Genomic DNA, 27,225 nt, shown 5'->3' with positions numbered 1-27,225 from the left:
GTCCGCCGACGCTTCGCAAGATCGCACCTCCGGCGGCCGTTTTGCAATGGCACTCATGCTACTCCACCATGATGCAGGTCCTGGCATGCGCCCGCTATGTGCTCTGGAGATAAGAAGCCGCCGAGAACAAGGACGAAGACAGGGCAGTGTGTGTATGCGAACCCAACACGTTATCGAGTCTTATCTAATGCGACGTGCCCATCGTCCAGTGGTTGGGGCGGCGCCCGTCCTTGCGCTTGGAGCGGTCGCTGCGCTGGAGCACCTCGAGCTGCAACTTCCACTCCTGCGCCTCTTCGAGGTCGCCTTGCGCAAGGAACCGGAGGTCCTGGCGGTTCCGGCTGTCGGACGGCAGCACCTTGTCGTCCGGGAGCCACACGACCGGCGCGCACGCGTCCTTGTGCAGTGACCAGTACACCGCGTCGTCAAAACGGAGGTCTTCGAGCCACGACCCGCTCACGTCGCAAATCTCGTCGCCGAAGCGCGTGATCGTGCCCCGGAAGCGGTCCGTCGGGAGCTTATTGGACGCAAACATGCCCTTCTTCGAGTCCGGGTCGAGTTTCAAGTCGCAGCGGAGGCCGTTCACCTTGTCTTCAAAGACGATCGTGCCGACAAAGTCCACGACGCGGTCGCCCCAGAGAAACCCGCCCATTCGCACGCCAGGCAGCGAGCACTCGATGAGCGTGCCGTCGTTGAACGAAATGCGCACGGGCCCTTGCTGCACTTGGACGAGGCAGTTGCCTTGCATCGAGCCGTTCATGATCGACTGGGCGGAAATCGAGTACTTTTGGCCCACGACCTGGAGAAAGCTAATCGGGGGTGGTGGCTCGTGTGCTCGCCATAGACCTGCGCGCCGTCGGCAAGCTCGGCCTCAAACGTCTCGCCGAGAATCGGGTTGAACGGCTTCATACAGCCGACGCCGTGGTGCCAGCCAGCGATCGCAAAGGTCATTGTGAGCTTGAAGCGCTCGAGCATCTCGGTCGCGTCTGCGGCGCGGTTGAGGTAGTTGGGTGCGTACAAGTACAGGTCCACGAGGCGCTCCAGCATCGAGCGCGGCTCAAAGATGCGCACTGGCAAGGACAGACTCACGGCCGACTTGCCTTCGAGGAGCTTGGTGCCCATCGACTTGATGACTTCCATGAGCACACCGTTTTGCTTCTTGGCGACCTCCTTATCCGTCAACTTGACGCCACCCGTCGGGATCTGCAGCATGAGCTTAAAGTAGTCGCGCGGGTGAAAGACCGACGAGCCTGCGTCGGCCACGTGCGTCTCATGGGCCGGCGCCGTCATCGCGTCGCGCGTGTCATCGTCGTCGTCGTCATCGTCGATGTAGCCCAGATTCGGACCGTGGATCTTGGCTTGGTGCACAAACTCGGCGATCGCCGAGAGAATCGTCATGCGATCGTGGAGCACATTGTTCGTCGTGGCCGCGGGCACCCACCCGCCGAGGTTCAAGTCCGTCACGTACGTCAACAATGTCGACTCGCCGTCGAGGGGCTCGACGAGCCAGCCCGAGGTGCCAACGTGGCCACGCACGACGCCGGTCGGGACCGGCTTGAGCTCATTGGTGACCGACATCTCGAGGATCACCATCGCCGACGGCACGCTCGACATGCCCACTGCATCGAGCACGTTGTGGCAAGAGAGCCGGTCGTTGCGCTTGGCATGGGGCGTTGACGCCTCGTACACGTGACGCAGCAGGAGCAGGTCGCGCGGCACGGCAAGCGACCGCCAATCAATGCTTGACGCAAGGCCACCAAGGACCGCGGCGCAGGCCGAGTGCACTACGTCGCCTGCCAGTAGCGTCGAGAGGGCCGCGCAGCCGAGGGCGGGCAGGGCCGTGTTGGCGGTCGCCACGAGCGGATCCGCAAAGAGGTTGTACGGCGCGCCGCCCGAGAGGTGGATGAGGTCGGTGGACCCGCCGTAGGTCGCGACGTGCGTCGACACTGGGAAGTGAAGATCCCACTCGTTGCGCTTTTGGTGGTCGAGAAGGATGCGTAGGGCGACAGAGGGCAAGGTTTTTAGCGCGACGCTACCCCGGACGTACTGCTTGCCGGTGGCGCCGTGCGTCGCCGTCGACACACGGACACCGTTCTTGGCACCGTGAAAGTGAAAGTGAAGCGGGTGCTGCGACGACGGCTTGTTGAAGAGGAGGCACGACAGCAGCTCGGACGCGCTCGAGAGTTCGTTCTCGAGACGAATGTTGGTCGGCTGCGTCGGCACCTTGGAGCCATGGCTCATTTGCGACGACGGCTGCATGCGGCTGCGCGATGCTTCGGACGTCATGGGCTTGCGCGCCGGCGACGGCGGTGCGTGCTGCTGGCTCACGGGCTTTTGTCGCCCCTCTTCTTCGTCGAACGGCGTGATGGTCGTGCCGCCGACGCTCGTGTTGCGCTCCAGGCGGTGCTTGTGCTTGACTTCTTGGATGCGCGCGACGGCCTTTGTGAGGACGCTGAGCCAGTCGGAGGCGACGCCCTTCTCTTCGGCCGAGAGGCAGTACATGGTGCCACTGGTGCCGTCCGTGAGGTAAATGCGCGGCGAGTGCCACGTTTCGCTGAGGCCGCCGTCTTGGACGGACGCCGACTCGAGCGGAATGACAGCATTCGGCTTCTTGTCCTTGCTCGAGATGTAGTAGCTCAGCGACCGCCCGTCGCAGACAAACCAGCGCTTCTTCCAGCCCTTGAGGAGCTGGCCCTTCTTCTGCAAATACCCCTCCTTCATGTACGTTGGGTCATAGTTGGGTCGGCGCTCCAAGCCGCTTCCTTCCTAGTACAGGCCCTCATAAGCATCACCGCTTCCTTGCGACCGACCGACGCACCTCAAGCTCCGACATCGTTCGTCGTTTCGTCAGTGTCAGAAAAGGGCTCACAGCAACTCCGGATATCGTTGTACTTTTTAAGGGAATAACCCTTTGAGATCTCGTTTATCCGGAATCCGCGCTCTCGTGGGAGACGAGGCGCAACAACATACCGGTACCAACCAACCAAGACGAGATACCACCGCTCGCACTCGACAGCTTACATCCAATGCAATGTGCAGCAGGCTCAGTCGAGCTTGTCGTCCGAGTTAAAGGCAGGATGCGACGCTGGTCGAGGACCTCTTTTCACTGTAGACTGCAACGAGCGGACTTGAAACGGTGTCGTACTTGAACGACGCACTGAGAGTCAATCCTGCGTCGAGTTTGTGTAGCAGTTGAAATACGCTGAGTATTGTTTCTTGGGTCATATGCGCTCGAGAGCGTGCTCACTGTGGCGAACCTTATGTGTAATTGCAAGGCGAGCCATAGCTTCAATAGCCAGTAACGACAAAGTACTTGCCGCATCCACTCGGTAGCAGTGAGTCGGTAGATGTATTAATATGTACCCTTGGTGTAATCGCTCGTCAAGTAGACTAAAGGTATCCCGAACGCTACCGGTATAACTTTCCTCGTCATCTTGACCCTCTGAGGACGGAGTGAATTCCTGAGAAATTCCTGAACATGACTCGAATTCCCACATCCAAGACAGAGTGCTTGGCACGCGCTGATTCGTTGAAATAAGACCAATGAAATCTCGTATAAATAAGCGGCTCGATTACGCTGGCGTGCCATGGAGGCTGAACTTGTTCCAGGAGAAGGACCTGGACATGAACACCTCTTCGTTGTTGTCGGAGAGGATCGAGTCAGCGCTCTCCGAGGAGCCGATTGAATACGGCGACATGAGGCTGTCGATTGGCCGCTGCTTCCGCAACTCCGTGGGTCGCATGAGCGACGGCGCCTCGCCCACCTCTTTCGGCAGCTCCGTCTCTTCGGCGATGACGACGGTGCCGCGACCGCCGCCGGATGCCGCACGCGTCTTGGCCTTGGGCTCAACGTCGTCCTCGAGGAGCGGGATCTGCCGCGCGCACGTGAGGAGATCGCTGGTCCGCACCGAGTCAAAGTACGACGCGCGGGCTTCCAACGGGCTCGCCGACTCGATCGGCTGCAGCGCGCGCTTGCTCTGTAAGAGCATGTCGTTGGTGCCAAAGGCCTCGAGGAACGTTTCCATCTTGCGCGACGACGTCGGCGGGTGTAGCATCGGGACGTCGTCCTTGGCGCTGGCGCTCGCCGGGCGATAGAGGAAGAGGAAGCCAAAGATGCTGATCGTGCACACCGAGACGCCGACAATGTAGGCGATGTGGAGCGTCGACAACGGCGGCACCGATCCTACTCGAAACGTTACGACGCGTGGCGCCAAATGAAGCGCACCAGGGACGGGCGTCGGGGCGCTATAGGAGCTAGGGTCGAGCGGCGGTATTCGGCTCACCGAGCCGTTGGTATCGAGGCGCCGCACCATGGCTATGTGCATGGTCATGAGGACAGGCGATTCGAATGGAAACACGGACTGCAGTCGATGAATGGCGGGTCGTGGGTTGGACAGCGCGCGCCGGTGGACTCAAAACACACGTAGACACCGGTCTCGGTCATCGGCAGGAGGCACGACGGACAGCGCTCGCGACCTCGGTGGCACGTCGTGGCCTCGCGCGTGGTGCAGCGGTCGATCGATGTACAGAGGTGCGTTGCGTTGCGCGTTGCGAGGCCCGCGGCCGCCGTGTGGAGCAGCAGTAGAAGGAAGAGGCGGCGGGTCATCACCCTGCGAAAAGAAGGCTGCGATGCGGTCCGATCGAAGCACCGTGACGGGGCCTCGCCAGCTGGTACTGCCTGTCTGCCTATCAGAAGCATGGTCGTAGAATCGTGCGGGCAAAGAACGCGCGCAGATGGTGACACGGGAGAGGGGTCGCCGTCGCTCGTGCCGTAGCCCGCGTCTTGCTGTTCTCGGCATGCGGAAGCGCCATGCAGGCAGCCCGACGAGACGAATAATGTAGCTCACTGCGCCGCGCTGGCGCGTTGATTAATAAATCCTATTCAAACTAGTAGTGGCGTCTAAATTCGGGCCTCCTTGCCGTCGTAGTCGGTCATGTAGCTGTCGCGACTTGCCTGGGACATGCGCGACTCGTACTCGCTCGCCGTCTCGTACGCCGAGAGCTCCGAGACCATGCTAAAGTGCGAGTACCGGCCGTCCATGCCTTTGGTGAACGACGTCGACGACCGGTACAAGTCCTGATCGACAATGTCAAAGTCGTCATCGGCAAGGCCGTCGCCGAGCTTCTTCATCGGCGCGTGCTGGATGACCATCATGTCGTCGTCATCTTCTTCGTCCTCGAGGATCGCAATGTCCTCGGTCGCTGTCGGCTTGGTCACGACAAAGTGGCTGCCGACGCCGACGGACGACCCAGCGCTGAACGAGACGAGCTTGGCCGAGACGTGCGTTTGAGGCGGCGGCGATGCGTCCAAGATGTTGCTGTCGCGAACCTTGTCCTGGAGGACGACGAACGAGCCGCTGCCGCGGCCATCTTCCATCTCGGTGAGCGCGGTTGGGTTGTAAGCGGGCGTCTCGACGGGCTTGGCCGGCGGCGGCAGGCGCGCCTTGTCGCGGCTGCACTTGTACGACATGTAGCCGAGGAAGAGGATGGCAAAGGCGACGAGCCCAATGCCAACAAAGGTTTCCGCGCCCATGACGACTCCGAGTACACTGAGGACCAGTTTGATTCTGAAATCGCATGGGTGAAGCGTGGGCGAAGACGACGTGTTACACATCTGGTCAAGTTCGATCGCCGCCGGCCACTCGATACGAACGCTGAGTCGCACTCCCGCAGCTGGTGCAGCCGGTCAAGCGGCGTAACCGCTCCTCCTCCGCGCCAGTTCGTCGACGCCGCCGACGCTGCCTCCTGTCACCGCTCTCGGCAGTCTCTCAGGCATGTAGAGACCTGGCGACACTCTGAGATGATATTGGATGCTGCTGCATGGGCGATGTGTAACTAAGCTGTAATCGGCCGAAAGTGTTATAACACGTGGCGACACGACAACACAGCGTTTGCGAGGGGCAGACGTCCCGGTTCGCATTCCAGCCGCGCCAATGCGCGATGCAAAGAATGCAGTAGACCCTGCTGCTGCACTACTATACATGTACCTACGTTCGATGCGTCGGTCCAGTGCGCGGTTGCGACTACATCTCGGTACCAAGCAGAGATCGGGACAGCGCACTGCACTGGCGCAATCACATCGACTGTCCACACGTACGTACGTGCGTGCGTACGATCCGCACACGTATATACACCTCGGACTAAAGTCAGAGTCACTACGTGCTCTATATCGGTACGTGTGTGGTCGACCTCTCCCTTGTTTCAAAGCGGCGTCGCATACGTTGAGGTCGTCCTCAAAAGAGTGGAGAGCGTGGTGCATTTCCATGGTGCTATTGAATGCGCCATGCACTGCCTCGTGCCGTTGTTGCTTGCAGCTCAGAAAGCAGTGCGAATGTCAATGACCGAGGACATAGAGGTGCATTGCTCCTCCATGTGTGGACCGTCGTTGCAAGTTATAACACTTTGCACCTAGCCCTAGCCTGGAATAGCGGAATTACAGACAGATTGGTGTATTATAACTTATTAGTACTACGTCGTTGAAAGGAACGTCGTTAGATCTCGACCTCCTTCTCGCGCTCGTCGTCGTCGTCCCACGAGACGCGGAGCTTTGGGTTGTTGTTATCGCGCGGATCGTCCGAGAGGATCGAAAAGTTGCTGTACCGGCCATCGAGCACGAGCGAGTTGGTCGACCGGTACTGCGACACCGAGTCCGAAATGTCGTCGGTCGCTGCTGTTGTCGGGAGCGGGTAAAACTGCGCAAACGACACCGAGTCAATGTACTCGTGGATCGTGCTGTGTGGTTGCACGTCGTCGCGGCCTTGCCCGAGAATGCTCTGCACGTCGCCAAAGCTCGACGGCGTCGGGAACGACCGCAGCGAAAGGTCGTCGTTCTGCGACGAGAAGCCCGAGTTGATGCGCTGGAGCTGCGACCCATGCACGGCGATGCTGCCGCCGCGCTTGAATTTACGTTGCGCCGGCCGATCCACGAGCGTCGGGGGCGGGCACGGCTCGCGGGGCCGCTTCTCGCGACGATACATGAGCGCGCAGACGCCAGCCACGAACGTGAGCGCGACGCCCATGCCAATGGCGATCATGAGCACTGTTTGACTCGCCGTGCCCGAGCCAGCGCTGTTCGTGCTGCTGCCTTCGTTCGGTCCCGGTACTGTCTGTGTACTGTTGTTGGTCGTTGGAGTCGCCGTCGTCGGTGTCGCTGTTGTTGTTGGCGCCAGCGTTGTTGTTGGCACCGGCGCCGTCGTTGGTGTCGGTGTAGGCGGCGCGGTCGTAGCATTCCCGCTGTTGCCTGAGCAGTCGAACATCGTGAGCTCCGACTTGTCTGTGAATGGGCACGACGGTCCCGTTTTCGCCCAACAGAGGTACCCGCCCTGCGCGTTCGCGTAGAGACACGGAGGACACGCGCCGAGTTGGCGGTTGCACGGGGTGTTGGTGATGGTGAAGCAGAGTACGACGAGCCGGCACAAGGATGGGTCTTGCATCGCCAACGTCGCCGCAGCTGTGCGTGAGATGCATGAGCCTCGACATAGCCACGGAAGGTCGCGTACCGTGAAGAAGCACGATGACGAGGGCGGTAGAACCGTGCATGTTGCAAGGCCCAGAGGCAAAATGACCGACGGACTGCGAGCCAGGAGCAAGAGGCAGCCAAAGAATGTCCATCTGCTCCGATTCGGTGGCGTGTCAATGATCTTGGCATATTTGATGCCATTTCCGTGCCCTACCTAGGCGAAACAGGCGCGGACAATCCAGACAAGCGGAAAACACGCAACCATACGGGCAGCAATAAAAGCCGCACGTGCAGCACGAGCGGCTCTTGTGTCCAAGGCGCTTCATGTCAGCAGCGGTTGTTGGGTCTGCTGGTGATCTTGGTCGTTTGACGCAGCTGAACCTGGCTTCAACAAGTGGTGAACGGTCGCTTCTCCAGCATCTGAGCCCGAATGTTGGCGCGGCCTCCGACGACTGCTTGCACGGAATGTACATGTACAGCACATCGCATCTCCATCCTCACTCTCATTTGCCTGTGTAAGTCGTGCAATGGAGTATGAAGCCCCTCGGAGCCTCCCCCTTGGATGCTAGATCGGCTCGTATCCACAATCTCCTAGTTTGGCGAACGTCTGCTTGTTTTCTCTTGGTCTCGACGGAAAGTCGGCGGCATGCATAAGGTCTTGCTTCACGCACGCAGCAAGGTAGTAATACCAGTACGTATCTATCTGTACCCGCAGCTACAGTGGCTCCAGTGCCTCGAGAGGTGTGGCGCTATGACGCGGCACACGAATGTGCTAGCCAACATGGCAGTTGTGTGTGTTTAGACCGCTGGCAATGTACGTGTCCCAGCCGAGTGCATACAAACTCCAAGTCGAATCAGATGTCTTGGGCATATTTTGTGCCCGGAAATTTCCCGGCGAACTGCCGTTTGCCAAAGCCGCAGGGCGCCGCAGAGCCGACTGACCCAGCATGAGCCAAGGATACGACCATGGGCCCTTCCCCACGGGGGACGCGCCGCCCAACCCCTTTGCGGCGCCGCCTCGAAGGCCGTCGGCGTCGCCCTTTGCGTCCGGGTATATATCGCCTCTATGGACGGCCATTGACCTTCATCGGCGAGTAGGCCTGTGGCGCATGTCACCCCGATGAAGCCGGGCCCAGGACTACCGCTAGCTGGCGGCGGTACAACCAATCACGATGGATATACCAAGAGGCTCATGTGTGAACACATAGGTCTTGGCGCTCGGCCGCAAGCGACGAGCCAGCTCAAGACCCCGTTGGTCGTCAAGCCGGCCGACTCAAGTGCGAGTCCTTTTGACCACGTCGCCGACTACTCGACGGCCAACGCGCAGTTTCACACTGCAGACCTCAGCGACCCTTTCCAGCACGTGCCGGAGGCGCTGACGCCCTTCCAGCATGCACCGCCGACAACGCCGGTGCCACCAGCTCTTGCATCCAACTTCAATTCCGCAGACTCGGCCTCGGACGAGCTCGCCAACATGTTTGGCGGTCCACCGCCAGCGGCCAACCGAGACAGCTTCTCCGACGCCCCGCGACCGTCGTCCATGTCGGTTCGTCTCTAACGCTACTTGTCGTTGTGTCTTATCCGACGGGTGTCAGGACCCGTTTAGTGCTGCGACCGCCGTGGCCCCGCCGCCGCCGGCCGCGCCTTTCTTGGGATACAACCAATCACCATACGCAAGCTCGAACACGTCACCGATGTTTGCGGGCCCGACGCACCCGTCACCGTCGTTTGCGCACCGGCAGCCGTCGCCGCTTGCGCGGTCGCCTTCGCTCGCATCACCGCAGCGCCAAACATCGACGCAGATCCTTCCACCGCCGCGCAGCGTTGCAGAGCTCTTTGAGGCGTTCATGGCGCAGGTATCGCCAGAGATGCACCCGACGCCGCTCCCGCCCTTTGACGGCACCGAGGCCGGTCTTCGGTTGCTCTACGACCACCAGCGCTGGAAGTCGCTCGAGGCGGCCGCGGCGTCCATGGCTCAAACCAACGACGTCGCTGCGATGCTTGCTGCGCGCGTACGAAAGAAAATTCGGTTCTTCTTCTGACTCGACTTGTGATGTAGTCGTGGCAGCTCGTCGCACTGTACAAGCAGCGCAACGTGACGGCGTTTGAGGCTGTTGTCCGAAGCCTCGGCGATCTTGATAGCCCGCAGTACCAATGGACGACGTATCCAGAGGTAGGCGTCGCTACCAAAGACCGAAGCCCCGCACATGCTTTTCAGTCTGGCAAGACGGGGTCCATGGTTCCCTGGCGCCTCCACTTTCTTGGCATGCAGCTACCGCGCCTTCAGAGTACACGCATCTCCTGCGATGACGAGACATTCGGTTGACGATGCTTGGTAGACAACTATGCCGAGTACGAAGCCGCCTCGGCAGCCTTTCTCCAGCGACTCGATATCGCCCAGGACACTGCGGCCGACGTGTGGCGGGACATGACGACCGGCGCCATGATCAACACGTTCATCGAGCGCAAGAAGCTGCACTTGGCGCTACGTTTGAGCCTCCACTACCTCGTACGAGCCTTGATGACCCCGCTGTGTATTTTATGGCATATTTTTTGTAGACGACCAACGTGGGCCGCTTCTCGCCGTGGCAGGAGCTGCTCTGGACGTCGCGCGTCGGTCGCGTGCACCTCCAAATGGGCAACCTTGTCGCCGCCGAACGCACGTTTGCCAAAGCTGCAGCGCTCCAGGCCTCGATGGACCACGGTCGCACTGCGAAAAGATGGCAACTCGTCGACTTACTGGATCGCTAGACTGCTCGGCGCGTCTTCTTTTGAACCAGGGGCTGCTTTTCTTTGCACAAAACAAGGTACCCCCGTGTCTCAACCGCCGACCGCTCACACGCACCACAACTAGTTTAAGGAAGCGCTCGATACGTTCAACACGATCCTCGAGCTACATGCGGCGCCCGAGCCCACGTACGCGGGTGGCGACCCGTTTGTGACGATCGACGACGGCGACGTGGCCTCGTGCGCAGCCAACAACCTTGCAATCTGCGCCCTCTACTCGTGCGAGGTGCTGACGGCAGTGAACGTGCTCGAGTCGGTGCTCCAGAGCGACCCGCGCCGCCACTTGAGCGCCGCGCTTGTCTTCAACCTTAGTACGCTCTACGACTTGGTGTGCGACAATGCCAACGCTACGAGCCGCAAGGAGGCGATCAAGCGACTGGCGGACGCGTACAGCGTCGAACACATTGAGCCGAGCAGCTTTCGCATCTAATAGAATTCGCCCTTCTTGCGCTTGGTAGGATGCGGCGCATCCTCGTCGTCGTTGTCGGCTTTGGCCCGCTTCTGCGCCTGCTTGGCCGACTGGAGGTGGACATGCGACGTCCAGTATTGCTCTTCGGCAACGCCCGCCATGGTCGTCATCTCGACGATCGCCTCTTGGAGCTGCAGCGGATGGGCGGCAAAATGCCGAAGTACTACAATCAGATGCCGTAAGATGGTCGCCATGGTTGATGGAGACTTGTACCGTTGGCCGAGTGCGATGTCGACAGGAACCGCGCTACAACGACGGACCCGCCAGCGCGAAGCTTGGTGTCGTCAAGAAACGCGACGGGCGCGGCAACTTCGAGTGCGGCCTTGAGCGCCTTCCGGGGCGTGTCCACTGGTACGTTTGTGAGCTGTACAAGGAGGCCGCGAGTGAAAAAGTCGGGGGCCGGCGCCGTCGATGCACTCTCGACAGCGTGCTGGAGCGCGCTGCAGGACGATGTGTCGGTGTGTGCCATGGCCATCTGTGCTTTGAGGCTATCGCGCAGCGCGACCCAGCGCGCCTTGGCCATGCCCGAGATGCCGGCGGTCGGCGGCGCGTCCGGGGATGGCGCCGTCTTCTTGTGAGCTTTCAGCACCTCGAGGACTGGTGCGACAGCTTCAACTGAGGCAAACTCGATGAACGCAAAGCCTTTGAACTTTCTCGAGCCTGGAAAGCGGGGCATACTCACGAGGTTGACCTATCCAGCCGCGTGAGAGGGTAGCACGAGCGCTCGCGTACCTTGCCAAAGGGCGAGAAGAGCTTGCGGAGACTGTCGTGATCCGAGCCCGCCGAGAAGTTTTCAATATAGATGGTTCGCTCTGTAGAACGTGCGTGTAGTGCGACGGCGAGAGAGGAGCGTGAACACGTACCGATGCTGTCGTCGTCGTCATAGTCGGGCAACTCGGTCGGGCGAACGTACGCCTCGTCGTCGCTGAGCACCATGAGCGGCGACTTGCGGATGGCGTCCGTGAGGATACGCGTCGTAGCTCCGATGGCTTTCATGCTACTCGTGCTGACGGTCATTCATGCGCTGCGAAATGTAGCATGCGTACCGATTGAAGGTGAGGAAGACGTCTATGGGCATGTAGCCTTCGTCGTCCATGGACTGCTGGAGGAACTTGTCGCTTCGGAGGTTGGAGGCGCTGAGGTAGAACTCCATTTGTTTCTGGACGCGCTTCTTGACGCTCATGCTGCGATGCTGGCCCGGCGAATCTTGAGATCCCGAGCAGATCCTAATCCAAGCGCACCATGTCCTAGAACAAGGTCACATACTATATTGCTATATTGACTGTATATAGTGTCATATGTGCAAGCGAACCAGAGCCACCGAGCGTGTCGCGGTCACAGACGTCCCCCGGTTGTGCACGCTTTTCTCTCGACTTATTCACAATCCAAGAGATATGTGTTTAGTGCTCCGGTACACAATCCCTTTCATGGTGTTGTCTGCACTGCGTGCTACAGTTTAACACTATAAACTTTCTCACACTATTCCATATCAGTGGCGGTCTCGCTCAAGGATTTTAGCCAATGACTGGCGGGACGGATTTTAGCATTGAATTACCTTGGTGTTTGTAGCAACATCAAAAATACCAATAAAAACACATACCTGGCTATCGGTTGGCAGTCTACGACTTGCACAAGATGGCCGCTTACACTGCTCCGTCCGTCAGCGTCAACGGCGTGGGCTGGGGCCCGACGTCGCTCCCCAAGCAGTTCGCCAACATCCCGTACGCACCCTTCGGCAAGAGCGACAAGCTCGGGAAGGCCGCCGACTTCATCAGCCAGAACAACCAGGCGATCGGTCGCCCGGGCCGCTTCCAGCGCAGCAACGACCCGTCGGGTGTCAACGCCGAGTTCCAGTACAAGCACGATGCGGTCGAGGACCTCTCGTTCCAGCTCGTCGACACGGCCAAGGCGGTCCGCAACAACACGCGTCTTCGCCCGACGTGGGGCCAGCAGCGCTTCCAGGCGAACCGCAACAACAACCGCAACAACCTTGCCAAGGACAAGGGCCTTGTCGCGCTCGAGACCACGACGCAGATGAAGAAGGGCCAGCAGAAGCAGAACAAGCGCTGGGACCGCCTCAACACGGCGCGCCGCATGTTTGGCAACAAGCGCCGCGACAACGACACGAAGGAACGCGTTGCAAGTGTGCAGGTCGACACGACGTGGAAGATGATCGAGCAGTTTGAGCTTGCGCAGCTCGTGAAGCTCCAGGCCAACATCCCGGCCTCGGAGGACCTCAAGACGTGCGGCCAACTCCGCAAGTACGACGACACGTACGACCGCATCACGACGCGCTTCGCCAAGACGCTCGGCCGCCACGAAGACAAGGAGTTCGTCTCGGTCACGACGACGGACGATCCGATCATCGAGGCGCTCGCGACCGAGGGCGCCGCGACCGTCTTTGCCACGGACGCGATCCTCTCGCACCTCATGGCCTCGCCGCGCTCGGTCTACCCGTGGGACATTGTTGTCCAGCGCGTCGGCAACATGCTCTTCTTCGACAAGCGCGAGGCGTCGACGCTCGACATGGTGACAGTCAACGAGACGGCGATTGACACGCCGAACGCGGACGACCCGGACTCGATCAACCACCCGGACCGCCTCAGCCTTGAGGCGACGCTCATCAACCAGGCCTTTACGCAACAGGTGCTCAAGGCCAACGACGACTTCGTCAAGACGTTCGAGGCCAACCCGTTCAGCGGCGAGAACCTCGCGCCGATCGCGTACAAGTACCGTCGCTTCCAGCTCTCGGAGACGGTCGCCATGGTTGCGCGCTGCGAGCTCCACGCGATTTCGACCAAGGGCGGCGCCGAGCAGACGGTCGCTGCCTTTGCGCTCAACGAGTGGGACCCGAAGCTCAGCGGCAGCGTCGAGTGGCGCAAGAAGATTGATCTCCAGCGCGGCGCGCTCCTCGCGACGGAGCTCAAGAACAACTCGTGCAAGATCGCCAAGTGGACGCATTCTGCGATCCTCGCGGGCGCCGACCAGATGAAGCTCGGCTTTGTCTCGCGTGCGAACGCCAAGGACCCGTTCAACCACACGATCCTCGCGACGCAGAGCTACAAGCCTGTCGACTTTGCCTCGCAGACGTCGCTCAACCAGAACAACGCGTGGGGCATCGTCAAGATGCTTGTCGACATCTTCCTCAACCAGCCCGAAGGCAAGTACGTCATGATGAAGGACCCCAACAAGCCCGTCGTGCGCATCTACTCGGTGCCGCTCAACACGTTCGATGACGAAGGCGACGACGACGATGAGGATGACGACGACGACGACGATGACCAGGACGACGACGACTTGGACGACGATGAAGACAACTAAATGCAAGTAATGTAGTATTGACGAAGATTGCTTGCTTCATGGTACACGCTCTCTGACTGCAACAAATCATGCGCACTGGGTGTTGCACGCTTCTCCTAGTCATGTCATCGCAGTACCCAGAGGAAGACGCACATCCAGAAGTGCTACCAATCGTGGTCGATGATGATGCCACACGTGCTCGGCGGCGATCGGCACCTGATGAGTTAGCGAGAACTCGGTGGAGCTGAAGGAGCATACGAAGGCGTCGGCAGCTGCTTCCAAGAGAGAGTGTTGCTGCCCTTGCAACCAACCTTTGCTTTCCGTCTACGCTCTGCTGACTGACGGTTCCATTCTTTTTCCTTGACCACGTGTGATACACGCGGCGCCTCTGCGATCGCCGATCATCCCGCGCGACCGCCTCTGCTGCTCGACGCCTTTGCACCCAGCGCAGGCCCACGACGGCGCGTGCATTGCGAGCTGCTTCTTTGCAGTCGTGGGCGCGACGCAGCACGGTCCACCGCGTAGATTCCGCCTTCAACGCGCCTGACCACTTTGCTGTTGCACTTCTCGGACGTTTCCCACTTGACATTGCACTTGTCAAGTGTGTCCAGTTGCCGTTTGCCATCCGGCGAAGGGTCCGTCGCATGGTAGGCGTTGGGATGGCAGAGGGGCTCGCGCGGTTGGTGGCGGTCGCCTCGTCGTGTGTCTCGTACAGCGCCGCATTGCAAGTGAAAAGTCGCGCGAGCGCTCAAGGGCGCGTGCGACCAGGTTGGGACTTGGCCCCTCGCGTGTCCAACACCATGTGGTAGGCGTCGAGATTCGGCGCCAGATTCATAGCGGGATAAAGGCAGGGAGTGCGCACAGCGAAGTGGCTTGTTAGAATCCGGCCGCGAACGGTTACACGTCGTGGCACCTGTCGGCCTTTCTGGCGACGGCCCAATGGAATCTCTCAACGCCAAACCCTCTGGCGCACCAACGCGGGATGCTGCGCCAGTTTGCAATTCTTATTTTGACTCTCAAGAAGCATGACGACGTCTCGAGGTAGCGCGAGCGGCGCCAACAAGTTTCCAGACTTCCGCCTCTCGGCGTCCCAGGACGCCCATTTCCGCGGTGTCGCATCGACGCTCCTGCAGAACGCGATCGTCGAGTGCGAAGACACAGCGAAGGACATCCACGGCAAGTGGAAATACGTGCGCGAGGCCAATGGCCTCAAGCTTTACAAGGCAAAGAAGCCCAGCAAGACGATACCGGGCAATCAGCTCATGGCAACTGGCATCGTCCGCGGCAACCTCCTCGAGGTGCTCCGCGGGCTTTACGCCCATGACTCGGTCTCGTTTCGCGTCAAGTCGGCCCTGCTCATGCCCAAGGAATACCTCGACTGCGAGGTTTTGCATGCAATGGACGTCCAGGACGACGCAGCGCCCTTCCGTTTCAACGGGCTCAAGTGGATCGCGACCAAGTGGCCGGGTGGTTCGATGTCCAAGTCGCGCGACTTTTGCTACTTTGAGTCGATGGGTATTGCGCGCAACACGGACAAGAACGGCAACGCGTTCGAGTACGGCTACTGCTTTATGGACTCGTGCGACGTCGGCCAGTGCCCGCCGCTGGACGCGATCTCGCTTGTCCGCGCCAAGATGAGCATCCGCCACATCTTCCGCGAGGTCTCCAACGGGTACACGCTCGTCATGACACACTGCAGCATCGACGCGTGCGGCAAGATGTCGGGCTTTATGAGCGACATGACGACGCTTCCGTTCCTCTCGTCGGCCGCCCGCTCGTCCGAGTGCGCCGAGTCGGCGCGTCTCTCGTTGGCGACGATGGGTTGTGACGAGTCGGCGTCGACGCGCGGTTCTCGCCGGGGCACGTCCATGCGCAACCGCGAGTGCATCTGCTGCCTCGCGTCGTTTGCCGGCGGAAAGCGCGAGCGCGCCGAGTGCTCGCTCTGCGAGTTTGACGCGTGCAAGACGTGCGTCGAGGACAAGAAGGTCGTGGAGCTTCTCGGCACGTCGATCCGCGCGACCAAGAAGCCCTACTGCAAAAAATGCTTGTCGGCCAACCGCGCGAGCTTGACGTCGCGCCGGTCGCTCTCGTCCGTCTCGGCTGTGCACAGTCAGCGCGGTCTCAGCTGCAGCTACGGCTCGGACCACGCGATGGTCAACGAAGCCGCGACTGTGCCCGAGCACGGCGCCGTGTGTCCGATTTTGGATTTCGACAACGAAGAAGAAGAAGAGTCGGTGTACTCGGGGCTCGACCTCGACCAAACGAGCTCTGTCGCGAGCCTCCACGACGAAAGCAAGGACAAGGTTCAAGTGCTCTACACCGGTCCGCTCGCGACCGGCACGACGTCGTTTGACGGCACGGAGGTCGGCAGCATGTCCCGCATGCGGCTCTACGACAGCTCGCAGAGTTTTGGCGGCGAAGACAGCCCCCATGTGGTGCCCATCCAGGTCGTGAGCTCGTCCGCGCCGAGCGCCGACCTCTACGAGCCGCGGCCGATGGCCTACCGCGATGCGAGTCCGCGCTCGATGGCGATGAAGATGATGCAGCTCTCGATGCAAGCGCGCGAGACGCACGACATTGTGCGCCGGAACCAAGAGTTTGCGCTCAAGATCTAAGCGTCGTCTAGTCGTTAGTATGCGGTCGAAGTATATCTATATAATTAAGTTAATTCCTTTCAGATTCCATCCTCTCAACGTTCGCGGTGGCTAGGAAATGGATCGGGCAAGCAGAAGACGAGTGGTCGACGATGGGTGTCCTGTTCGCGTGTGGTGAATGATGCGAGAATCGAGCATGAGATTCCCATCATGCTGCAGATTCATCGCATGCGGAAGCAAAAGCGTCCGTAGAGACGTCGACCGATTAGATCGTCCGTGGTGCCTGGTCGATGGGAAGGAATCCCCAGTGTGGTCGGATCTCGAATCTCTGACGAGGCCATCAATCAATCAGCATCATGCGGACGTTTCAGGAGCCACGGACGTGCGGTGCAATCTGGGGAGCGACTGTCCGATGTCCCACGTCTCGCCGGTCGCGCGTTGTCATGTCAACATGGCGCTTCAATCAACGTCTCTGGATACTTGTGGTAGCACCCATCGGCCGTCCATCTTTGGTCATGTCAAGTGCAGCCCGTGTCTCCAAGGCGACTCCATGGCGGTTGTGGAGAGCACTCCAGGCGGCTGTGGAGAGCACTCGGAACTGTACTGTTATATCCATCGTTTTTCAAAGTCCATAAAGAAGAAGGGGCGCTACTTCTGCGTAAAGTCAAACTGGACAGGGCCGGTTGCGGGCTGGAACGTCAGCTCCCCGTCGGCGACGCCCGGGGCGAGGGTGGCGTCCACGTCGTCGTTGGCATCGCCGGTGAACCACTTGTCCATGACGTACGACGCCGCCGCCGAGACATCGTCGTTCTCGTCGTAGCAGAGGTCTTCGATCGCGACGACGCACCCGCTCTCTTCGACCGCCTGCTTGGCCGAGTCGATGGTGCCCGTCTCTTGACCAACATTGAGCACGTTGCTAATCGCCTCGAGCACCGCAAGCTCGATCGCCGGGTCCTCATACTTGTCGAGGAGCGGGCACAGAGACACGAGCGCGCCAAGGCGCACGAGCTCGCCAATGACGTTGCCATCGCCCCGCACGAGGAGGCTGCACGTCGCCCACGCGGCCTCGTGCTTGACGTCGTACTCGGCCCACGCCAGCTGCTCCAAGATGGCGGGCACCACGCCTGGCGTCTCGATCACGGCGTGCAGCTACGCCATCCATACTCAGTGAGATGCATGCTTCCAAGGAGGACCACGTACGAGCGCCTCGCTGCCGGTCGTCAAGTGCGCGAGGATCCAGCACGTCTCTTCGCGGATGCTGCGACTCATCGAGTTGAGGACACGCGGGAGCGCGGGGAGGAGCTTTGCCTCGAGGGCGACGACGGCGAGGCTTTCGTCCATGGCCAGAATCTGCCCAAGGAGCTGCAAGAGCGGGTGCAGCAGCATCGGCGACGCATACAAATGGAGGAGCTCGACGAGCTTTGGCAAAACGCCCGTCGCCACAAAAGTCGACACGAGCGACTTGTTGTGCGTCGTCATTTCAATGATGGCCCACGCGCAGTCGCAGAGCGTGAGTGCCTTCTCGTCCAAGGTGAGGCTCTCGGTGGCATCGTCCTCGGCCTCGGCCGAGTCGTCGTCGCCGTCGATCGTCTGCATCGGCCGGAGCGCTGACTTTTGGACCGTAAAGACCGAGTACTCACCGGTTTCGTAGTTGACATCCACGTCGACGACCTCGACCGTTATCGCGTCAATCTCGCGCAGGAGTCGCACGAGCACGATATCGTTGGGCGCCGGGCGGCCCGAGTCCATCTGGAAGTAGCGCCACGTCGCGACCGCAGGCGACGGCGCGGCCGGCTCCTTCGCGAGCGCCTTTGTTTTCTCAACGACGAGCTGCTTCATGACGTTGGCGAGGACTGTCATGACATCACCCTCGAGTTGCGGCGTGAGAAGACCGAGTCCCGCGAGGAGTTCGGGCATGTCGATCATGCTGCGAAGGAGCCAAACGGACGCGCGACGCAGACTCGGCGTGCTCATGCGGATGTGCGGAAGCACGGTTTGTGGCGGGCAGACCGCCACGACCGCCTCGCACATGACCTTGGACTCGCTCGCGACGTTGCCGAGGCACCACGCCGCCTGGATCTGGAGCTCCGAGATACCGCACTGCAAGAGCACGACCATTTTGGGCAGAACGCCGCTTTGCACGACATACAGCGAGCGGTCCATGGACGCGATGAAGCGCAGCGCAAAGGCCGCATCCGACTGCATCGAGACGTCCGCGAGGTCGAGCGCGCCGACAAAGAACGGGATCGCTGCGAGGATTGTCTGCCAGAGCGGGACATGCTGCGGGTCGCTATCGTCAAAGAGCGGCGGGACACCCGAGCTCATGAGGTACACGAACGCGCGGAGGCTCTTTCGCCGCACGTCGGCTTCGGCGTGCTTGAGACCGATGAGCAGCGCTTGGCAGCGCTGTGCAATCTCGTGGAGCATCTGCGACTTCTCTTTCGGCATCAGCTCGGCCAGCGCCTTGGCTTGCGCCGCCATGTTGCGCCGCTGGTTGTACCCGTCCTCCTTGCGCGCCTTACGGATAGACACCTGCCCGCGCGCATGAGCCATCGTGGCGACCATCAGGTGCATCTACCTGCGTGTCCATGCGGGCGCGCCGGCCATTGACGCCGTTGAGCATGCGCTTGATGGGCTGGCGGTGGTCCTTCTTCGCCTCCGACATGTCGACGATAACCAAACGTCTTGTACGACGCCGTCTACTTCGATTCGTTCCACGACCCCGTTATCCGGTGGCGCCCCACCGGTTCTTCGAATCCGGATACATCCGAGTAACCGACTCGCCAGTCAAACCGCCTATCAGCGATTATCTAACCGGACATAAACCGACTAGTCGAAAACCGTTATGAAACCGGTTTGTCGGTCACAGCCATGACGTCATCGTGAGGGCATTGTCCATGTCACGACGTGGGCTGCCTAGTCAACACAACGCGCTTACGAAGAGGGCCATTTACGTAGTCGGTTGATGGGCCCACCTCAAGCACCTGCTTCACGTACGAACACGTGTGCTACGCGAAAGAAAAGGCCCGTCACGACGCTCAAGTTGTCGACGCCGGCAGCATGCATTGCCGGATCTATGCAGTCGGATATCGCTGACCTTCGCTGCTTGGTGGTGGCGGGCAGGACGATGCTGCGGACACGGCGCAACCATCTGTGTGGGTACACTTTGTCCACGAAACACAAGAGGGCTGACAAGGGACAGCGACAGACAGCACACCTGGGCGCCTGCATAGGCTGCGCGCAATGCGCGCACGTGCTGGGAACACGCCGCGCGCGTTCTTTTCCGGATATCGAAGGGAACGGTGGCCAACGGCTACGACGGGACGTGGGGCGCTTGGTCCATGCGTTCTTTCTGCCTAGTAGCCAGCGTGTAAGGTTGCGACTTCACCGGTAGGCTGAACTAAGATCCGAGTGCGACGGTCGACTCGACAAATGCAGTGTATGCTGCCACAATGATCAATCGGTGCATTGTCCATGACGCAGGTCAAGAGCGGAAGGAATAAAAATGTGCATGCATTAATTGTTGCCGTCTTCTAATAAATAACTAAGAATACCAGGTGGAGATGGACGGCAGTGTAGGGAGCGGCGCCGCTTGTGTGAGCGACGGAAAGGTCTTGAGCGGCGAAGGTGCGCGGTCCTGCGGCGGCGCATAGTCGTACGCGTAGTAATGCGACGGCGCGTAAGCGTACTCGGTGTGTTGCTGCTGGATCGCATGATGATGTTGCTCGTACGGCTGGTAGTGCGGATGGCAGTTGATGTAGTTGATTTCGCGCACCGAGAGGTCAAACGGCTTGAGCTTCGGGAGCTCCGTGCGCGCTTCGTGCTTTGTGATGGGCTGGATCTCGGTCGCCGACGAGTGCGACGACCGGTACGGCGGGCTCGACACCATAGGCTCGTCGGGCAGCGAGCCCTCGTCGTCGTCCTCGAGGTCGATGCTGTTCGGGTTGTGCAGCAGCATGGCGAGGCGGCGGTGCTGTTTCCGGATCTGAATGTCGTACGCGGCGCGGTCTTCGCCTTCGAACATGGTCGACGCCGTCTCCATCGAGAGGATGCTCTTGCGCAGTGAGCGAATGTGGCGGTGCGGCCAGCGCGGGATACCGACGCGGCGGCACACCTTCTTCATGAGCGTCGTGCAAATGCCAAAGAGCTTGGCGACTTCGGCCAGCGGCTTCTCAAAGTGCGGGCGCAAAATGTCGATCGTAATGTGCTTGGAGAGGCTGTGGGTCGCGTTGGGACTGAGCTTCTTCTTGGACGGCGAGACCGCGAGCTTCTTTGCCGACGAGCTAATGTCCACCAAGCAGCGTGTGGACCGGGCAGCAGGTTCCATGAGGTCGTTTACAACTGTAGCGGATTGGAGAATGGAACTCCATGTCGAAGTTAAGCTCGCGCTACAAGATTGGGGAACCGCGTCCGTGACGCGCACCGACGCACAGGTCCAATTCCACTCTTTCTTATACTTTTTGCCAATCTTTTGTCACGCGACTTGTGATTGGCCATTCGCAGGAAGCGGATCCAATCACATCTACGTATGCGGTGCACGCGCCTGCGATTGGTTGCGACGATTGGCTGCGTGTATGGTCTTTGCAAGCCGATCTATCTACCATCTTGCGTCACGCGCGCAAAGGAAAATTCGCGCTTTATCACATGGAATTTATTTTAATTATTTTTGCAGAATCTGCGGTCGGGACATGGCGCTTGAACTTGCTGTCTGCATTGACGTGAAGAGGTGGACGGCGTCGGCTTTCGCGGTGCACGGGCATGAAGTTACGGGCGTGTTTCTTGGTGCCTGCGATGTGCGTAATGTGCTTGCGCGCTACGGGAAGAAGAGAGCGAGACCATCGAAATGCGCGAAAAGACAAGCCGAAGAGGCGCGCGGCTTGGACGGGCGCCAAGGGCCGCGCTCGGATGATAACCGCCGATGGAGCCTGTCTTGTAAACAGCAACTGGTTTGCTGGCTTGTTTCGCCAACACCATTACGCCGTGTGATAGACTCCAGACCGTCCGTGTCCTCGTGTGTCGCTTGGTACGTATCGGTAACGGTGCACGCAACGCATAGAGACGCCAGCCAGTAATAGCATCTGCGACGTCCCAACTGTCAACAAAGGGTCAGTTGAAGTTGCGCGTCCCGCGGCCGTGTGACCCAAGTCGAGGTGCCGAGGCACGGCAGAGTGCGACGACGCCATCATCGTCGCCAGCTATCGTCGCCCAACACCAAGTTTACGACCGACTTTTCTACTTCCCGCAAGCGTCAAGCGACGCATGGCACGTCCCTCTTTGCAACTGCAAGCTGGAGCAAAGGCGCAAAACGCACGCCTCCAGTGAGAGCGCACTAAAAATCGTAGTTTATGCACATGCATGTCGACATCTGGAGCGCGGGGATGAAACGAAAATGGCCATTTGGTCATCAAGCGCGGGCGCAGATTTCGCGGTCGTCTGTCGGTCGTCGAGTCAACGGGCGTCGTGTCAACTTCAAGCGGTGCTCACAAAAAAACGAGCAGCCGTGCCCGATGGAAACAAGGGGGCAACTGTGCGCGGGCGGCTTCTCAGACGCCGAGATTCGTGCTCAGAGTGGCTTCGCGACGCGGGCGGGAACGCCAACGGTGACACCCACGTGTGGCCTTGCCGATCCCGCACCGTTGCGCCCAGTTTGTCCAACGGCGCCGACTTGTCATGGTTCTCATTCCGAAATTGATCTTTCACGTCGTACGCGCTGTGTGCTGTGGCGGTCCACGGCGCGGGCTGCTCATGGCTTTTCGAACGCGTCACCACAACCACTATAGACGATGAAGTATGCGTCAAGAGGGCCGGAGGGACGGCTGGATGCGAGGTGGAGGCGCGCTGGGACGTAGTTGGCACAGGAAGGTGACGACTGCCACGCGGTCGTGGCGTCGGCAAGGAAAAGTCCGCGACGGCCGTGCTATGTCGGTCGCGGGCGCCGCTTCGACTCGCGCGCGTGACGCGGGTCCGCTGGCAACTTGATTCGGTTGGATGATTTTCAGCCAATCGCAGTGGCCTGTGACGCCACACTAGCGTTCTCTATAGTATAGTCCCGTTCAATCAAACAGCGCACGGCCTTCAACCGTGGCGGCGCCGGGGATACTTATTTCAAGATTCGAGATCCAACGCAAACGATGGCTGGCAAGGGCAAGCAGAGCAAGGGCAAGAAGACCGCGGCCGCCGCCGCCGTCGCCACGACGCCGATCGTCGACGACACGAGCTCGGAGACGTCCTCGGTTGACGCCAACGCCGAGCCGAATGCCGAAGCGCCCGTTGCCGACGAGGCCACCGAGGCCGTTGAAGACGAGACCGTCGAGGCGACGCCGGTCGTTGAGGAGGCTACCGTGGAGACCGCGCCTGCTGACGTGGCCGCGCCTGCTGACGTGATCGAGCCCGTGGCCGTGACGCCCACCCCTGTTGAAGTGGAGGCGGTTGAAGTGGTGGCGCCCGAGGCCCCGGTCGTCGAGGCAGTGCCGGAGCCGACCGTGTCGCTGACGCACGAAGAGACGGTGCTCACGGACACGACGCCGCGCTCGCCGCGCCACGATATTCTGGCGCTGCCCGTGGACGAGGCGACGACCATGTGGTTTTTGCATCCGTCGTACTACTATCAGAAGACGAAGGAGGTCTACACGTACACGACGAGCTTCCGCGGTGTCGGCGCGGTCGCGCACGTTGGCGAAACGAGCGTCAACTACCTCTTGAAGCACCTCAACATGAAGCAAGTGGCCACGCTCCAGGACGTGGATACGAGCCTCGCGCCGGCGCTCGCGACGATTGACGAGCAGCTCGACGAACGCGTCGCGGGCGTTCTGAAGACGCTGGTCGATGGCCAAGAATACATTTTGGCCAAGAAGGAGCAAGTCGTCGGCCGGGCCAAGGAAGTCCAGTCGGCGACCCTCGAGAAGGTGTCGGCCGTCACGACGACGGCAACGGACAAGGTGTCGAAGACGGTCGAGTCGGTCACGACGACGGTCGAGAAGACGCGCGCGAGTGTGACGCAGGTCACATCGAACGCGCTCGAGTCGGTCTCGAAGGCGAAGGACGCGACGATCGAGACGCTGACGGCGACGGCCCACTCGTTCCTCTCGTACGTGCCGCTCCTCAACAAGAAGGTGATGGCCTAGGCCAGCGACCCCTTGTCCACTCTTATGTATTTCTCCGTTGCCTTCATTGGCCGGCCACGACGGTCGGTCGATATCCGACCCGCCACTCCACCACAAAGAAGCGAAAAAACGATAACACGTGACGTGCGGTGTCAGTTCTTTGTTGATCTATTGTCCTATCTCATGGACGCGGCGTCGGAGTCCCGGTGGCATTGACAGTGTCCGTGGTGGTGGCGAACAGCAGCGCTGGCGCCGCATTGACAGCGGCCGTCGGCTGAAGGTACAGCGCAAGGGGCACGAGCATGAGGCACACGAGCGTCGCACCGCACACGGCCAAGAACGACCTCTTCCGGAGGAGGCCGCGGGGCTTGGGCGCGGCCGACGGCAGCAACCCCAAACTCAGCTCGTCGTCGGCGTCGTCGTTGCGCAGTGCGTGGCGCCCGAGCTCGTACTCGTAGTCGTCGACATCGTCGTAGCGCACGAGCATCATCTTTCTCAGACTCCGGTGCTCGCTGGCGGTCGTTGTGTCGAAAGCTTCGATAGAACCATTGGAACGGCCCAACGGCCTGTGATCTTCAACCCTCTAGAAGAACTGGCAACGGAGAAGATTTAAAAGCGCCGGCTTCCTGCAAGCAAGCATACGTGAGCTCGCACCAACCCGTCTCGCTGCGATTTTGATCTTGCCCGGGCGGAGGCTTCTTCGTTCTCGGGCGTTGGACCCGAGAACGAGGTACGTCAGACGTTCTCCCACTGTCGATGGCTGCTGACCATGGTGGCATGCTCGACAGGCTCGTGCCCTTCTCGTGACCGAGTAGCCAAGTTTGTTGAGCCTTCCATGGATTTCGGTCGCTGGAAGATCGCCGTGGGATCCAACTTCAACGTTGACGCATTGGCCCAATCGGCTGGCCCAATCAGCGATGTGGACGCGCAAGACCATGGCGCCGACGAGGCAAGCGCCAAGCTCACTCGCCAGCTGCGCCTGGTCGACTTGATTGCCATTGGCATCGGCGGTACCGTGGGCTCAGGCGTCTTTGCGACGACAGGTCTCATCATTGCGCACTCGGCCGGGCCCGCAGCGGTTGTCAGCTGGGTCGTCTTTGGGTCTTTCTCGAGGGCGGCGACAGCGACATCGATGCCCGCGAGGCGCGATCGGTGGCGCTTGGGCCAAAACACGAGGAGAGCGGAGCGCAGACGTTTGAGACCGCGCCGTGTGACCCAGCGCCCGACCGACCGACCGACCGACCGAGGAGTGTGGATTGCATCGAGGTCGACGACGTCGGGTGCTTCGGTGATGCGCGCCACGGTTCGCGTGTCGGAATCTCGTCGCAGACGCAGTACTTGTAGCCGCGGGCTTGGGCTTTGCGATACGCCGCGTCGACACCCGCATCGCTATCCTGCTCGTCGTCGTCGTCGTCCCCGTCGTCCTCGTCGTCCTAGGTGCAGACACGACCGTCGTACGCGTCCGTGTCGTCATCGTCGTCACAATCCGAGTCGCTTTGGTGCGGCCAGTCTCTGTGGTCGTACACAAGCGCCATTGGCAACTCGTCGCCGTCGCCTTCCTTCTCTGTCCCGTCATGGCGACGCTTCTTGGTCGTCTTTGTCTTGCAGAGAAAGCTCTTGTCGACGGCAGTGTCTGGAACAAGTACAGATGTCCTTCGTCCAACGGATCATTTTTCAATTCGAAGAAACGTCGCCGCTTCTTGTCCACGGCGGCGTCCAACCTCTTGTCGTCGCTGCAGAATTCGGCGTCCGACGCGTCCGTGTCTCGCTCCTTGTCGTTGCCGTCATGCGTGTCAAGAGGGACGTCCGAGTACTTGATGGTACCCTTGCCATAGCCCAACGGTGTGCGCTCTTCCTTCGGCAGCTGCACACGCGTTGGTACGGTTGACGCCATGTCGTAATGTCGAGGGCTTCTTGCCGCGCCTTGTTGCATTTGGGCGTGTGCATCTCAGTGCTCGTGAGCTGCTGCCGCGACGCTCGAACGAGCGCGACATCAAATGACCCCGCAGCGACGAGAGCAGCATCGCGACCTTGAAGCGCCTCGAACCGCAGATCGGTGGTCTTGTTGCAGAGTCATGACGCATACGTGGTGTCAAGCTGGTGGGGCTGGGCAGCGAGGGCCGCGAGCTCGCTGGCGGCGGAAGACGTGGATGCCGGACCTCTCCGATGCGGCTCGCCGTCGCTCGTCACCAAGTTGTACACGAGGTAGGCGCGGTTGCCGGGCGCTGTGATCGGCGCCACAGCGAGGCTGCAGTCGTTGTACCACACGGCGAAGCTCATGGTCATACTTTTATGCGTCCACGCAATGTCGTCCTGGCCCGTAATGGTGATGCGCCGGGCGCACGGCGACGTCCCGAACGTACCCCGGGGCACATGCGACGGCGTGAGCACGGGCGATAGATGCAGCACGGGGGGTCGACACGTAGGCTTGAGGACGCTCGTGACGATGTGCAGCGTCCAGCCGTCAAGGTAGCGCGCCCACGCGTGCTCGCCTTGGACAAAGTAGATGTGCTCCTTGGGCACGACCAGCGGCGCGGCGCCAAAGCTGGTGATGACCGAAGCTGGCTGCTTGACCGGCACCAGATCCGGCGACGGCTTGTGGCCTTGCGAACTGTCGACGCCAAGCTTGGGCGTGCCAATATCAGATAGCTCGCCCGTTAGAGCGCACTTGCCAGCAATCTTGACCGTGCTTTCGAGGCTCTGGATGACCTGCAGGTATGTTGTCGACATGGACGTCGCCGCCTTGGTGCCACCCATCGACGTCAAGGCGAAGTGGCGGTTTCTGGTTTTGATGCGCACCAACCAGTGGCGTGGTCAGTCGCTGCTTCAGATCGCGGCGCGTTGATCGTTGGCTTGGAGGCAACTGATGACGAGAGAGAGGCCGCCGCTGACGAGCGGGCTGAGGATCGGACTGACAAGGCGATGTGCTCGAGGCCACGGCCCGCAATTCCAGATACATCGCCAATCGAATCACCGCGCGAGAGCGAGGATCCCATGAGTCTCATGGAGTACTAGTATACTGACAAGACGAACACGCATGGCGGCAAGAACCTTGTAGTAAATCACAGCGGCGCAAATACTTCTGTAATGGGATCTAGCGTGGTGTAATAATAGAGAGATTTCGCAACTGACTTCCCGTTTCCATCTGCGTTTTATTTTATGTGGAGGGAGACGGGACGCAAAAAGTAAAAATTGTGATTTCGCACAGGACATCCTGTCTCCGTCGGCATTCGAATGCAGACGAAGACGGGAGCTACATCAACCTTGATTTCGCAAAAAATTCAGAAGAATTCCATCCTCGTCTGGTCTTGTGCTACTGCTGCGATAGCCTAACCTAATCATAAACGATGTTGTCGTCCCGCGAGCTTGCGGTGCTGCTTCGCCGCAGTCGCCGGATGTCTCGTCACCGCCGCCGTCAGTTCCTCGAGCTGCTCCTCTCGGTAATTGAGCGGCCGTTGGTTCCGGACACGCGCCTCGACCTCGACTCGATGAACGACGCCGATGCAATCCTGCATT

General features: G+C 60.2%; 13 protein-coding genes across 13 annotated transcripts; 4 read left to right on the top strand and 9 right to left on the bottom strand.

Annotated features, from left to right (window-relative positions):
* Window positions 1–147: 147 nt before the first annotated feature.
* SPRG_01860 (hypothetical protein) lies at window positions 148–2,846 on the bottom strand. Its single transcript, XM_012340426.1, has 2 exons — window positions 2,816–2,846; window positions 148–2,763 (listed from the first exon to the last, which is right to left on the bottom strand). The coding sequence occupies exons 1-2, from the start codon at window positions 2,828–2,830 to the stop codon at window positions 754–756; spliced, it is 2,025 nt and encodes a 674-aa protein (XP_012195816.1). The 5' UTR covers window positions 2,831–2,846; the 3' UTR covers window positions 148–753.
* Window positions 2,847–3,510: 664 nt separating this feature from the next.
* SPRG_01859 (hypothetical protein) lies at window positions 3,511–4,635 on the bottom strand. The gene is made up of 3 exons (XM_012340425.1): window positions 4,360–4,635; window positions 4,223–4,312; window positions 3,511–4,180 (listed from the first exon to the last, which is right to left on the bottom strand). The coding sequence occupies exons 1-3, from the start codon at window positions 4,601–4,603 to the stop codon at window positions 3,570–3,572; spliced, it is 945 nt and encodes a 314-aa protein (XP_012195815.1). The 5' UTR covers window positions 4,604–4,635; the 3' UTR covers window positions 3,511–3,569.
* A 196-nt stretch (window positions 4,636–4,831) lies between these two features.
* Window positions 4,832–5,578, bottom strand: SPRG_01858 (hypothetical protein). Its single transcript, XM_012340424.1, has one exon. It carries the CDS (start codon window positions 5,528–5,530, stop codon window positions 4,898–4,900), a length of 633 nt encoding a protein of 210 aa, XP_012195814.1. The 5' UTR covers window positions 5,531–5,578; the 3' UTR covers window positions 4,832–4,897.
* A 910-nt stretch (window positions 5,579–6,488) lies between these two features.
* SPRG_01857 (hypothetical protein) lies at window positions 6,489–7,632 on the bottom strand (the record flags this gene model as incomplete). The annotated part of the gene is made up of 2 exons (XM_012340423.1): window positions 7,497–7,632; window positions 6,489–7,447 (listed from the first exon to the last, which is right to left on the bottom strand). Exons 1-2 carry the CDS (start codon window positions 7,606–7,608, stop codon window positions 6,489–6,491), a joined length of 1,071 nt encoding a protein of 356 aa, XP_012195813.1. The 5' UTR covers window positions 7,609–7,632.
* Window positions 7,633–8,348: 716 nt separating this feature from the next.
* On the top strand, window positions 8,349–10,673 carry SPRG_01856 (hypothetical protein; the record flags this gene model as incomplete). The annotated part of the gene is made up of 10 exons (XM_012340422.1): window positions 8,349–8,507; window positions 8,555–8,613; window positions 8,665–9,002; window positions 9,052–9,468; window positions 9,516–9,629; window positions 9,675–9,744; window positions 9,796–9,965; window positions 10,016–10,160; window positions 10,208–10,263; window positions 10,311–10,673. The coding sequence occupies exons 1-10, from the start codon at window positions 8,404–8,406 to the stop codon at window positions 10,671–10,673; spliced, it is 1,836 nt and encodes a 611-aa protein (XP_012195812.1). The 5' UTR covers window positions 8,349–8,403.
* A 208-nt stretch (window positions 10,674–10,881) lies between these two features.
* SPRG_01855 (hypothetical protein) lies at window positions 10,882–11,933 on the bottom strand (the record flags this gene model as incomplete). Its single annotated transcript, XM_012340421.1, has 4 exons — window positions 11,759–11,933; window positions 11,576–11,709; window positions 11,445–11,524; window positions 10,882–11,403 (listed from the first exon to the last, which is right to left on the bottom strand). The coding sequence occupies exons 1-4, from the start codon at window positions 11,893–11,895 to the stop codon at window positions 10,882–10,884; spliced, it is 873 nt and encodes a 290-aa protein (XP_012195811.1). The 5' UTR covers window positions 11,896–11,933.
* A 404-nt stretch (window positions 11,934–12,337) lies between these two features.
* SPRG_01854 (hypothetical protein) lies at window positions 12,338–14,060 on the top strand. The gene has a single exon (XM_012340420.1). It carries the CDS (start codon window positions 12,348–12,350, stop codon window positions 14,031–14,033), a length of 1,686 nt encoding a protein of 561 aa, XP_012195810.1. The 5' UTR covers window positions 12,338–12,347; the 3' UTR covers window positions 14,034–14,060.
* Window positions 14,061–14,994: 934 nt separating this feature from the next.
* SPRG_01853 (hypothetical protein) lies at window positions 14,995–16,627 on the top strand (the record flags this gene model as incomplete). Its single annotated transcript, XM_012340419.1, has 2 exons — window positions 14,995–15,005; window positions 15,058–16,627. The coding sequence occupies 2 exons, from the start codon at window positions 14,995–14,997 to the stop codon at window positions 16,625–16,627; spliced, it is 1,581 nt and encodes a 526-aa protein (XP_012195809.1).
* A 570-nt stretch (window positions 16,628–17,197) lies between these two features.
* On the bottom strand, window positions 17,198–19,320 carry SPRG_01852 (hypothetical protein). Its single transcript, XM_012340418.1, has 3 exons — window positions 19,185–19,320; window positions 17,807–19,138; window positions 17,198–17,755 (listed from the first exon to the last, which is right to left on the bottom strand). Exons 1-3 carry the CDS (start codon window positions 19,269–19,271, stop codon window positions 17,255–17,257), a joined length of 1,920 nt encoding a protein of 639 aa, XP_012195808.1. The 5' UTR covers window positions 19,272–19,320; the 3' UTR covers window positions 17,198–17,254.
* Window positions 19,321–20,098: 778 nt separating this feature from the next.
* SPRG_01851 (hypothetical protein) lies at window positions 20,099–20,957 on the bottom strand. Its single transcript, XM_012340417.1, has one exon. It carries the CDS (start codon window positions 20,931–20,933, stop codon window positions 20,151–20,153), a length of 783 nt encoding a protein of 260 aa, XP_012195807.1. The 5' UTR covers window positions 20,934–20,957; the 3' UTR covers window positions 20,099–20,150.
* A 1,118-nt stretch (window positions 20,958–22,075) lies between these two features.
* Window positions 22,076–22,561, bottom strand: SPRG_19373 (hypothetical protein; the record flags this gene model as incomplete). Its single annotated transcript, XM_012340867.1, has 1 exon — window positions 22,076–22,561. A coding segment is annotated over one exon (486 nt), but the record flags the coding sequence as incomplete, so codon positions are not given.
* Window positions 22,562–22,681: 120 nt separating this feature from the next.
* Window positions 22,682–23,815, top strand: SPRG_01850 (hypothetical protein). The gene has a single exon (XM_012340416.1). The coding sequence runs from the start codon at window positions 22,738–22,740 to the stop codon at window positions 23,728–23,730; it is 993 nt and encodes a 330-aa protein (XP_012195806.1). The 5' UTR covers window positions 22,682–22,737; the 3' UTR covers window positions 23,731–23,815.
* A 75-nt stretch (window positions 23,816–23,890) lies between these two features.
* Window positions 23,891–26,489, bottom strand: SPRG_01849 (hypothetical protein; the record flags this gene model as incomplete). The annotated part of the gene is made up of 8 exons (XM_012340415.1): window positions 25,796–26,489; window positions 25,712–25,749; window positions 25,582–25,685; window positions 25,399–25,534; window positions 25,168–25,342; window positions 24,912–25,098; window positions 24,724–24,867; window positions 23,891–24,199 (listed from the first exon to the last, which is right to left on the bottom strand). The coding sequence occupies exons 1-8, from the start codon at window positions 26,464–26,466 to the stop codon at window positions 23,891–23,893; spliced, it is 1,764 nt and encodes a 587-aa protein (XP_012195805.1). The 5' UTR covers window positions 26,467–26,489.
* Between the last annotated feature and the right edge of the window lie 736 nt (window positions 26,490–27,225).

The sequence above is a fragment of the Saprolegnia parasitica genome (assembly GCF_000151545.1).
Source record: "Saprolegnia parasitica CBS 223.65 unplaced genomic scaffold supercont2.5, whole genome shotgun sequence".
NCBI classification, from domain to species: Eukaryota; Oomycota; class Saprolegniomycetes; order Saprolegniales; family Saprolegniaceae; genus Saprolegnia; species Saprolegnia parasitica.
Note: the sequence above shows the minus strand (reverse complement) of the source record. Positions and strands in the feature narration are given on the sequence as shown.